This window comes from Triticum aestivum, chromosome 2A, assembly GCF_018294505.1.
Source record: "Triticum aestivum cultivar Chinese Spring chromosome 2A, IWGSC CS RefSeq v2.1, whole genome shotgun sequence".
Lineage (NCBI taxonomy): Eukaryota > Viridiplantae > Streptophyta > Magnoliopsida > Poales > Poaceae > Triticum > Triticum aestivum.
Window position 1 is genome coordinate 171,164,077 of NC_057797.1, and position 12,164 is coordinate 171,176,240.

At 45.2% G+C, this 12,164-nt stretch overlaps 2 protein-coding genes across 2 annotated transcripts; one reads left to right on the forward strand and one right to left on the reverse strand.

The window, feature by feature from the left end:
• The first annotated feature begins 1,329 nt into the window (after positions 1-1,329).
• Positions 1,330-3,961, forward strand: LOC123188184 (phenylalanine ammonia-lyase-like). The gene has a single exon (XM_044600222.1). It carries the CDS (start codon positions 1,527-1,529, stop codon positions 3,648-3,650), a length of 2,124 nt encoding a protein of 707 aa, XP_044456157.1. The 5' UTR covers positions 1,330-1,526; the 3' UTR covers positions 3,651-3,961.
• A 167-nt stretch (positions 3,962-4,128) lies between these two features.
• LOC123188185 (ubiquitin thioesterase OTUB2) lies at positions 4,129-8,077 on the reverse strand. The gene is made up of 9 exons (XM_044600223.1): positions 7,663-8,077; positions 7,497-7,556; positions 6,487-6,588; positions 5,848-6,018; positions 5,641-5,760; positions 4,984-5,057; positions 4,846-4,898; positions 4,648-4,751; positions 4,129-4,542 (listed from the first exon to the last, which is right to left on the reverse strand). Exons 1-9 carry the CDS (start codon positions 7,984-7,986, stop codon positions 4,336-4,338), a joined length of 1,215 nt encoding a protein of 404 aa, XP_044456158.1. The 5' UTR covers positions 7,987-8,077; the 3' UTR covers positions 4,129-4,335.
• Positions 8,078-12,164: the final 4,087 nt, after the last annotated feature.

The window sequence follows — 12,164 nt, forward strand, 5'->3', positions numbered from 1 at the left end:
ATCATGGAATGTTGGACTGTTTGGATGCAAAGAAATCAAAACATTTTTAAAGACGAATTAACAGGAACTCTGTCTTGGTAGCATATACTCAAACAAGATCTTGTGTTGGTTAAGCACACGTCAAAGGCAAAGAATGAAGATTGTCTCAGTTGGTGGATTGGGTCACTGATTTGGTTAACTTTTGTTTCTAATTTATATTTCTCATGTTAGAGAAAGCTGGAGTGGATAGCTGTAGAATAATTTGTGCATGTATATTTGTTCATAACTTTATAATTTTATTCAAGAATATACCATAGAACTATTGTTCTACGGTTTCGGGTTCAAAAAATGAAACCGTTATTCCACAGCCATCCCCAAAAGAACTGACCCTAAAAAGAGCGAGTTGCGGAGATCCGACAAATCTCACCCGTTCAAACACATATATCCAATTGTCTATGTTGCTCTGATGTTTAGTGCTAAATATGTTTAGTGTGTAATATCATACCTAATATCAACTTTAGTGCTAACCACATAATTATATCCTACTACTTAATACTATCCACATGCAATCAATGTATTTCCTAATATTAACGTGCAATGCAATTAATATGTTTTATACTGGAGTAATATAATGTGATAATTACATTCTACTCTACCTAATATCATTGTGCAATCAATGTCTTTCCTAATATTGGTGTGCAATGAAATTAATATTGTCTAATATATTTTTTCGAAACTGAATATCGTTTCCAACATAAGTGTATTACATGTACACGATTACTAGTAAGGTTCATAGCGATCATGTGTAGCCTAGCCACCCAGACAAAGTACTTCTAATAGCGCAACCCACAAACATAGTACTGTACATACGCATACACGACGCTTAATTTTGAACGCCGAAGCAATGGTGGCACGCATAAGTCAGACCTCCGCTACACTAGCGTACGTACATGCATTTGTAAAGAAACAGTCTCACTCTCACCTAATCATACAAGAATTGGACTTGGACACATCCAATAACTGAAAAAAAGACCACATGAAACATGTGGTAAGCAATCCAAACAATTCAAAAAAAAAACTGAAAAAAAAAGACAAAACAGGGCCGCCTAATGGTTAACTAGCAACTGGAAAATGGCGTCGACTCGTGCGTTCTCCTTTATCCCATTGTCGCAGCAGCTGCCTTTCTTCGTCTTCTTCCTGGTCCACGCGCACGAGGCCACCAACCCCACCTTCGTGCTCACCCGCGGCCAAGTCCAGCGGTCAACACTACCATCCCGGCCACAGTCCACACCAATCCCCAGTTCCCCACCCACCCTGGTTGCTCTACCTATTTAATCCCTTCCCTCTCCTCCGTTTCCATCCAAGAAGAGCATCCCCGACCTCCCCTACTCCATCCAGCTCCTCTCTCTCACGGCCGCTCCAAAGAATCGCCACATAGAAAATCCAGCTGTTTCGGTAAAGATAACCAGCCTCTAATCTCTACTCGAGCTCTTTTCTCCCACAAATCTGCTCCATCGAGACTTCAAGATCCATTGTTGATCAAACCAATGGCGGCCAACGGCAACCACGGTTTGTGCGTGGCCGAGCCGCGGAGTGCTGACCCTCTCAACTGGGGGAAAGCCGCGGAGGCGCTGTCGGGGAGCCATCTGGACGCCGTGAAGCGGATGGTGGAGGAGTACCGCAGGCCGGTGGTGGTTATGGAGGGCGCAAGCTTGACCATCGCCCAGGTCGCGGCGGTGGCCGCCGCCGACGGGGCCAGGGTGGAGCTCGACGAGTCCGCCCGCGGCCGCGTCAAGGAGAGCAGCGACTGGGTCATGACCAGCATGGCCAACGGCACCGACAGCTACGGCGTCACCACCGGCTTCGGCGCCACCTCCCATCGGAGGACCAAGGAGGGCGGCGCTCTGCAGAGGGAGCTCATCCGGTTCCTTAACGCCGGTGCGTTCGGCACCGGCAGCGACGGCCACGTGCTGCCCGCGGCCACCACGCGCGCGGCGATGCTTGTCCGCGTCAACACACTGCTCCAAGGCTACTCCGGCATCCGCTTCGAGATCCTCGAGACCATCGCCACGCTGCTCAATGCAAACGTGACACCGTGCCTGCCGCTCCGGGGCACCATCACCGCTTCCGGCGATCTCGTCCCGCTCTCCTACATCGCGGGACTTGTCACCGGCCGCCCGAATGCCGTGGCCGTGGCTCCTGATGGCACCAAGGTTAATGCCGCCGAGGCATTTAAGATTGCGGGCATCCAGCACGGCTTCTTTGAGCTGCAACCCAAGGAAGGCCTTGCTATGGTTAATGGCACGGCGGTGGGCTCCGGGCTCGCGTCCATAGTTCTCTTTGAAGCGAATGTTCTTGGTGTGCTTGCCGAAGTTTTGTCGGCGGTGTTCTGCGAAGTGATGAACGGCAAGCCAGAGTACACTGACCACCTGACACACAAGTTGAAGCACCATCCTGGACAGATCGAGGCCGCGGCCATCATGGAGCACATCCTGGAGGGCAGCTCATACATGATGCTCGCGAAGAAGCTTGGTGAGCTCGACCCATTGATGAAGCCAAAGCAAGACAGATATGCTCTCCGCACATCGCCACAATGGCTTGGGCCACAAATTGAGGTCATCCGTGCAGCGACGAAGTCAATCGAGCGCGAGATCAACTCTGTCAATGACAACCCACTCATTGACGTATCTCGTGGAAAGGCAATCCACGGTGGAAACTTCCAGGGCACGCCCATTGGTGTGTCCATGGACAACACGAGGCTTGCCATTGCTGCGATTGGCAAGCTCATGTTTGCCCAGTTCTCGGAGCTAGTAAACGACTTCTACAACAATGGCTTGCCCTCCAACCTCTCTGGTGGCCGCAACCCAAGTCTTGACTATGGCTTCAAGGGTGCCGAGATCGCAATGGCATCATACTGCTCGGAGCTCCAATTCTTGGGCAACCCTGTGACCAACCATGTCCAAAGTGCAGAGCAGCACAATCAAGACGTGAACTCCCTCGGATTAATCTCAGCTCGTAAGACTGCCGAGGCCATCGACATTCTGAAGCTCATGTCCTCTACATTTTTGGTTGCGCTGTGCCAAGCCATCGACTTGCGCCACCTCGAGGAGAATGTCAAGAACGCAGTCAAGGATTGTGTCACAAGAGTGGTCAGGAAGACCCTGATCACAAATGACATGGGTGGCCTCCACAACGCGCGCTTTTGTGAGAAGGACCTTATTCGAACAATCGACCGCGAGGCGGTGTTTGCATACGCGGACGACCCTTGCAGCGCCAACTATCCTCTCATGAAGAAGATGCGAGCAGTGTTGGTGGAGCACGCCTTGGCCAACGGCGAGGCTGAGCGCAACGCGGAAACCTCGGTGTTTGCCAAGGTTGCCAAATTCGAGCAGGAGCTTTGTGCGACACTACCTCAGGAAGTTGAGGCTGCCAGAGGTGCAGTGGAGAATGGCACCACCGCAGAGCCGAACCGCATTGTTGACTGCCGGTCATACCCTCTATACCGGTTCGTTCGCAAGGAGCTGGGAACGGTGTACTTGACCGGAGAGAAGACACGGTCCCCCGGGGAGGAGGTGGACAAGGTGTTTGTTGCTATGAACCAGGGTAAGCACATCGACGCGCTGCTGGAGTGCCTCAAGGAGTGGAACGGCGAGCCCCTGCCTCTCTGCTAATCAGGGAGATGAAGAGAAGATGCTGTGCTTCAGGATTCTGAAGGCTCCCCTTGTTCTGAACTGATAATGCTACTGTTGTTTGATTTCGTTCTTTCTTTGTTTTTCCCCTCTTCTAAAACGTTGGTGCATGCAACGTTCTTCCGGAGCTAGAGGCCATTGCCAAAGATTGCACTCTGCAATACTTGTAGCGCAGCAACTAGAGCTTGTGCCAATGTAAGCGAAAGGGCACAAATTTTCATGTCAAATGTTGATGTTCTGCTACTGAATCAGCACGTTCAGACTTACTGCATGTCATACAAGCACATTCTCCTCGTTCAGACTTACTCATGTCAAATGTTGATAATTTTCACGTCGCGCTGCAATATAGAGAGAAATAGCACCAGGTTGTGATTGTCATACAAGCACATTCTCGAGCAACTTCGACTATCATACACGTTTGATAGAGATAGAAATAGTTACAGAGGAAAAACAATAGGCATGAGAGGTATATATACATGATTTCAGCACATCAGAACTAGTCACAGAAAGTAATCAGACCTTGTTTTTCTATCCTTATATGTCAACAGAAGAAAGAATGCACAAGTATAAGCCCACCCGCTTCAGTGTATGCCAAACTATCTACCACCTAGAGCTCAGCATTCATAGGCAGTCACCCAGACTCAACGTTAACCTAGCAATGGGAGACTTATATTGGGTAGAGGATGTCATAGTGGTTGATCGTGAACAGCACGTGCACACACGCAGCGTCAGCTCCGGGACTAACGTACACATCATCAGGCGCTTCCTCATTGAGTTGCACGAGCACGAGGGACACCTGAAGCGCAGCCGCCAAGGCCCACATCTGAGCACGGCCCGCCACCGCGCGGCGTGGAGTAACGTGCTGTAAGCACCACTGTTTAGAGCAGCGAGTCAGGAAATATGAGGGTCATGTATCCAAGAACCGATGGATCGGAATTCAGCACGACATTGATGTAAAGGTAGGGATGCTGATACTCACATCTGCCACACTGTCATCTTCTCCAAGTCCAGGTATATCCTCTGTATAGTCCGCCCTGTGCAAGCACAACCAGCTAGCTGCTACTAATCTGAGGAAAACAAAAACTGGCCACCAAAATGTGTCAGAAACATGAATCGGGATGAACCAAGGGAAAGATAGGTTGATGACTGAAGGATAAGTTGAGAAGTGTTTTCTCACTGTCTTCTGTTTGATCGTAAGTGCTGAAGAACTCGAGAAGTTTCCGCTTGTACCTGACAAAGAAGCATGTTAAGTCAGTGAGATGGAAGCATTCGGCCACAACACTTGGCCGGAACTGCAGAAAACCAAACATATCACCTGTCAGTTGATATGGGGATCAATCTGCGTTTTTTCTTCCATCTCTTTACTTTCTTCATCAACTCCTTAAATGCCTGAAACAATTCGTGAGTTAATAAATTGCATTTGGTAACCATTCCATACAGCTCTGTAAGGCAATACCTTCGGTTACAAAAGTGCTTGTATACTATTGATATTCGATAACAAGACATTAACACATAATTAGGATAACTCGCCTGAACAACTTCAGTTAATAACGATCTACTATAAAATAGTTAAAGAGTACAAATACTTAGTAACAGAATGGTGAGATATCTACATCATAAGAAGCAGCAGGTCTGAAGCATTTCAGTGTTCAATGAAGTATAGAATTATACTCTTGCGGTTTACATTGTCACACTAGTATCCCTTACAATAAACTTAAGGTGTATTTTTGTTAAGTTGGGTCCTAAGTTGTTACATAACAATAAGCTTCAGACTTGAGCTTGCGTCAACAGGGTGTAAACTGCAATGTCATGCATTACTGCTAAGCAATTGTGCATCTCCTTCAAATGATTGATGGTTAGACAACTGAATCCATTTTGACATGTAGAGTAACTTGAAGAGAATTGTATTTGTCCCTTACAAATATGTTTATCCAAGGAAAAAACACAAATGTGGAAAAAGGCAGGAACTTACATCGTGGCTCCTAGAAAATTCAGAGGCCCATCCAAGACGTGCAGATTCCTCAGCCAACTCTTGGATAGCTGCAAGGAGGCGGCGTTCCTCATTTCTGCCTTTCCTATCAAGAACTTGCTCCTGTCGTACATTGGCATAAACAAAGAGAGTTAGATCAGGAAACATGCATCCTGTAGTATACTAAGGGACAAGGAGAAGGACAATTACAAGGTAGGAAAATATGAAGCTCCTGTAGAAACACTCCCCATCTTCTTCCACTGGCCTAAATTCTAAATAGCGGTCACCAAGGGTGATTGCATTCACAGCATATATTCTGTCGCGATAAAGTGCAAGTATCTGTCCAACATAATGATTTAAGGCTTGCACATAGGGAATTGCCTGCACCGCACAATCAGATAAGAGAATTCAGTTTATGCTGATTAGAACAAGGAAATAACAGATCTAAAGCCTGATAGAAACTTTGTTTTGCAACAACAGATCTAAAATATGATCCAAATTTTGTTTTGCTTCCACTTTTCTGGCTTGTATGTTCTCTGGAAATGGTTGGAACTGCTAATAAATGTAAGAGACCCTTCATTGACACTGATTGGTTGTTGTTGAGTTAAAAATAGAAAAATATGTGTAGTGTTTCATACACTCAATGGTATAAAGTCTACTGGTTCCATCACATTGCAAGGGTAATATACTATTAAGCATTCAGACAAGAAAGTAAGAAGCATGTTCCACGAAATCAGTTACTTGTACAGTAATCATGAATGCCCACAGTTCCATCTGACCTGGGATTTTCATCCCGACATTTCATGGGTTTCCACTTTGAAAATAACCAAAGACTAAAAGGAGTCAAACCTGTTGATTCACGTGAGGTCTCTCCGAGCCTCCGACGTGAGGTCTCTCCGAGCTTCCGACGTGAGGTCTCTCTGAGCTTCCGATTCCTTCTCTACAAAGAACCTTTTCCACAAGAGATGGGTTAAGATCCATATATAACTTGCCAAACTTAGAAGTAATTGTACAGATTAAACATCACAATCAGGATTTTAGAATACGAAATAGGGGAATAAGAGATAGAGTTTTTGAAGAATCTAATAGCAGTATCGCACAAGTGATGCTGCAAAATCCGAAACATCTTACTTCAGCAACTGTTTACAAGAATCATGTTGTGAAGCTTCCAAGCCGGTTTCAAGTACCAACCAACCAAATATCACATCTTTTAGACCAAATTTCGGAGTAAGTGGTCAGTGAGTTTAATTATTTATTTTGTGGGCTGTGGTCAGTGATTTTGCATGTGAATGACCAATGATCTACGGAAATCATGTCCAGGTATGCAGCCCTGAATAAACAAATGCATTAACTATGCCTATAAAACCATCCATTTACATTAAAACCTCTTACCTTTGTCTTTAGGACTTCTAACTAAAATTTCACAGGAGCACTGATAAAGATATGCACGGCCTAAAACAAAAACATGTTCCCAATGCTTCCCCCGCTGTACACTGCGATGAATATGCTACCACACTTGATAGAAGAATGAATTGGTACAGGCAGAGCACCCGAATCTTAAACATATTCGAGTTTTTGACTAATCACAGAGAGGTTGTTAGCTTCTCTCCATATCCCAAGATTGCAAGAAGAGCACGGAGTAATGATCAGGATCTGCCTAATCTGCGCGTAATATAAAGCCAGATTGGCCCAACATTCGCCCAAAAGTTTCATCCCTTTTACCCTAAATCCTTACCAACATTCCACACGAACTCTGAGACCACAAATTGCACATCCCGAACACAAAAATTGGCACAAGAATGCACAAAGAAGAGCAAGGAATCACAGAGTAATCAGGAAGCACGAGATTCAGGCTATACCTTGTTCTTGCCGGAGCTGAATATCTTTCTCAATAACGTCTTGGCCTTCGGCAATCCAGCCTACTCGACAGAAACCAAGAAACGCTAAGTCGAACTCGAATAACTCGAAGAAACCAAGAAAACACAGCAGGTCGCGACATCTCAAGCGCAAGAGACGCGCCATTACCTGCTCCCCGGCGCGCGCAGCAGCGGAGCTCGATCTCCCGGCCTCGAAGATTTGGCTCCCGGTCTGCACATCGACGGGCGGAGCGGAGGGAGGCGGTGGCGAGGAGATGGATTCGCCGGCTCTGCGGCTTCCGCCCCCGGCCTGGTCATCGACGGGCGGAGGAGAGTGAAGTGGTGGCGACGAGACACCGGAGCCCGCCTGCGCTGCCCCAAAGCTCGGCGCCCCAGTGGGGGAGGCGGCGCTGGCGTCGTCGCGTTGCCCGTGCACACGGGCCGGTTCTTCTTGCTTGCCATCGTCCCGGTCTTTTCCTGAACCGGATGCCATCGCGTCGCGGCGGGAAAAACTTTGCGGGTGGAGCGGAAAGGACTTGCTTGGCAATTCTGCTAATGCGAGGGCGTTGGAGGAAGTTGGCGAAAGGGCCTGATTAGTTATTTGGGGAAAGGATGGGCGGTTATTTATAAAGGTGGACGGGGACGTGACCATGTCAGAGGAAGTTCGCGAACTTTTTTTTTTCCTTTCAATTGTCTGGATTTTCCCCTTAAAAATGGTCTGGATTTTCCATAGATTTTACAACATATACACTAACCTAAGACTATACCATTTTTTGTGAGTGAAATAATGTATTACTCAATTGAAACAGTTCATACAATTAATCGTAGCTAGCTCCGTATCATTCGAAGGACCCGAACCAATCCAAGTCATGATTACGCCTTCTACACGAGCAAACTTGGCTATGATATCGCTAATTTTATTTTGGTTACGATTAGTATGAGTAATACAAGAATCACGAAGAGACATAAGGTTTCTAATCTCCATAATAAGGGACGAGTAGACCAATCTATCGACCTTCTTGGCCTGGATCAACTTGACAGCAACGATTGAATCCATTTTTATCTCCACTGGAAGGTCACTTCTCTGTATTACGAATGAGAGTCCTTCCATACAAGCACTTAGCTCCGCTTCGAGAGAATCCAGACATGAAAACAATTGTCTGCATGAAGAAAATATGATCGCACATCTTGAAGTACCATTCCAGAACCTGCCGAGCCGTCATCACCATAAGACCCATCTGTGGACAGCTTGACCCGTCCAGATTTGGGAGCACTCCACTTAGGACCATTTTCTTTTATTATCGCATGTGTCTGGGCAACAATATTATCACATGATACAACTAATTTTCCCTTACTTATTTCAGAGGAAAGGTCCACCTTACTGCCAATGATTGAATCAAGATAGCTCACTAAGAAACGCTTAGAGGCATCCATGGGCGGCGGCGGTTTATGATGAACCACCTCGTTACGGATGTGCCACGCCCGCCAAAGCATCATAAGCAACATTGAACGCTCAATATCGGGAAGAGGCTCTAAAGCATGTAGCAACCATTCTTTCCCCTTTTTTGCATGGTATGTATACAAGGCAATGACCAAGCTTCTGCCATTACGTCCCATAGAATCCTTGACAATGTACAGCAGCAGAGAGCATGAAAGTTGTCCCCGGATTCAGTTCCACATACCGGGCATAGATCATTTATTTCAAGGCCCCGAATATGTTTGCTTCTCCAAGTCGGCAGAGAGTCCGTAGCCACATGCCAAGCAAAGTTCCGAACACTTGGGGGTACATCAGTGGACCAAATGAATTGCCAGCAAGATGCCGACCATCCGGGTGCATACTAGAGCCAGTAGACAAGCTTCTATGTGCCTCTTCAAAACCGAACTGATAGGCACTCTTAACAGAAAACACACCGCACTTTCCTGGACCCAAGCCAATGTGTGAATCTCCTAGCCGTGGCGACGCAAGAATTTTCAAAATCTCTACAACATCCACCGATAGGAAATATTGTTGTAACAACGCCAGATTCCAGGAGTCATTCTCATTGACCAGGTCCGAGCCAAATCTGATTCTACACATTCCTTGAACTGTTATGGTTTTATAAGAGAAGGGTCATGGGATCCAATTATCACTCCGCACCCATATACTCCTTCTGTTTCCCACCCTCCAGATCAGACCCTTTTTCAGAAGGTCAAGGCCATATGCAATAGCTTGCCACGAAGAAGATGCATTACCAGCAAACACGATATCTTCAAGTTTACCATTCGGATAATACCTGGCCTTCAATACTTGTGCACATAAACTATTGGGTTTAGAAATCAGTCTCCATGCTTGTTGAGCTAATAGTGCTTGGTTGAAGATACAAAAATCACGAAAACCAGCCCGACTTTGCACTTTGGTTGCATAAGTTCATCCCAAGCACGCCAATGAACTTTCCTCTTGCCCATCTCAGCTCCCCAATAAAAACCTCTTACCATCCTAGTAAGTTCATCACAAACCAAAAAAGGTACCTTAAAAACTCCCATTATATAAGTGGGTAAAGCCTGAGCGATAAACTAAATGAGAGTCTCCCTCCCCGGCTGGGCGAGGAGACCATCTCCCCACTGAATCAACCGTTTTATTAAACTTATCTAGAGATTTTGAAAGCGCCCTTTTGACATGCGTCCATTAGGGGTAGGGAGACCAAGGTACTTCTCTTTAAAGACCGGACTAGTAATTGAAGTACCTCTCTTACTTCCATTTTGGAATCAATAGGACAAGCAGCACCAAAGAGAATAAAACACTTATCATAATTCAAACTTTGTCATGTTGCCTTACCATAAAGATCCAATGTCATCTTCACTTTTTCGGCATGAACACATGACGCCTCAAGAAAATAACATAGTGCCATTAGCAAATAGCAGATGTGAAATCCCAGGAGCTCTTCTACACACCTTCACCAGAGTAATATCACCCAAAGACACATAATGCTTAAGAATTTCAAACAAGCCGTTGGCCACAAAAAGGAACAGAAAGGGAGAAAGAGGACCGCCCTGCCGAAGCCCATGCGTTGGTGCAAATGAAGCCAAGAGGGTCCCATTAAGTTTGACAGAGTATCTCACCGATGTGTCACAAGACATTATCCAGTCCACCCATCGGTGAGAGAAACCCAACTTTTGCATCACCTACTTCAAGAACTTCCAGTCCACCCTATCATGAGATCGAGCTTATACGCACAAAAACTTTTTTGTTGGGTCTTTTTCCTGTTTGATGTGGTGTATGGACTCAAAAGCAACAATAGTGTTGTCTGTGATCATCCGTCCAGGAATAAAAGCACTCTGTTCCAGAGAGACTATATCATCAAGAAGTGGCCTTAGACGGTTCACCAAACACTTAGATATAACTTTGTAAATGACGTTGCATAGACTAATAGGCCTGTGGTGAGACAAGGTAGTAGGGTTAGGAATCTTAGGCACAAGAAGGATAAAGGTAGAATTTACCACTGCCGCATGATCCCTGTGATAAAAAATTCCTTGACCGTTCCAATCACATTGTCCTTTAGAACATCCCAATTACGCTGAAAAAATATCACTGGAAGACCATCAAGACCCGGAGCTTTAAGAGGTCCTATCTGAAAGAGAGCATCTGAGATCTCTTTATCACCAAAGGGAGCACATAGATGAGTATTATCCTGGTCCAAAACTTTAACCTCGAGAAGATCAAGAACCAGGGATGCATCAAGGTCCGGTTCGGCTGAGAAAATGCTTTGGAAATAAATATTTGCCAAGGATGCCATATCATCAAAATTAGAGTGTACCACTCCCATACTATCCATAAGCTCTTTGATCTTATTTTTGTGGGCACGCTAGACAGCTTTGCTTTGAAAATATTTAGTATTTTTGTTGCCCTCTTTCAGCCACATGATTCTTGATTGTTGTAACCACATCATTTCTTCCTAGTAGATCAACTCATTCATCTTGTCTATTATCTTTCTAATCTCATGTATATCCGTGTTCATACTCATTAGCTCCTCAAGCTGAGATATAGTACCTTTCAATTTATAAACTATGTAGTTTAGAACATTAGTATTGCTTTATATCTATAGGTTGTATGTGACGTATGTGGAAACACACATGTCAAGCAAATTAATAGTAGGCAAACTCTTTTTTGATACATTTTTTGCGCTAATTCTTGGTCATCTTTTTTTCTAAATCTTAGCCACCTAAAAAGTTGTACTATATGGAGGGATCATAGTTATTAAATATGAATTACTAGTTAGAAAGTGCGCGATTTAAAAAGGTCAAGTAATATATGAAAGTGCTACTTTATTGTCTATTTGCATCGGTTGATATGGTCATGGAGCAAGAGGGGGGCAAGGATGAACTATGATCCAAGGTTTTTTCTGGCAAATCCCACTCTTTATTAGTTGATAATGTTTACAGGGATACGTAGCTCAACAGGCGAAACGACCGTCAGGCAAATACAAAGCACTACGAGTTAGGCCATGAGCTTCTTTGTTCTAAGCCCAGTTCTCATGCACAAATTCATCTCTTGAAAGTCATTCATCCTTTATTTGATATTCAATGCAATGTGTCCATATTCATTTGTCAGTGAACTCTTCAAGTTTCTCACAACTGATGATAACAGTCGTTGGCGATCGTTATTTCATGTAAAAGCAGGTCGCTCGTTAAGAT

Coding starts and splice junctions, on each gene's coding strand:
- LOC123188185 (XM_044600223.1), bottom strand. CDS start 7,986: ATGGCATCCGGTTCAGGAAAAGACCGGGACGATGGCAAGCAAGAAGAA. Junction 7,557..7,662: donor CTGCGCGCGCCGGGGAGCAG/GTAATGGCGCGT, acceptor TCTGTCGAGTAG/GCTGGATTGCCGAAGGCCAA. Junction 5,058..5,640: donor AATTTTCTAGGAGCCACGAT/GTAAGTTCCTGC, acceptor GAATTGTTTCAG/GCATTTAAGGAGTTGATGAA.
- LOC123188184 (XM_044600222.1), top strand. CDS start 1,527: ATGGCGGCCAACGGCAACCACGGTTTGTGCGTGGCCGAGCCGCGGAGT.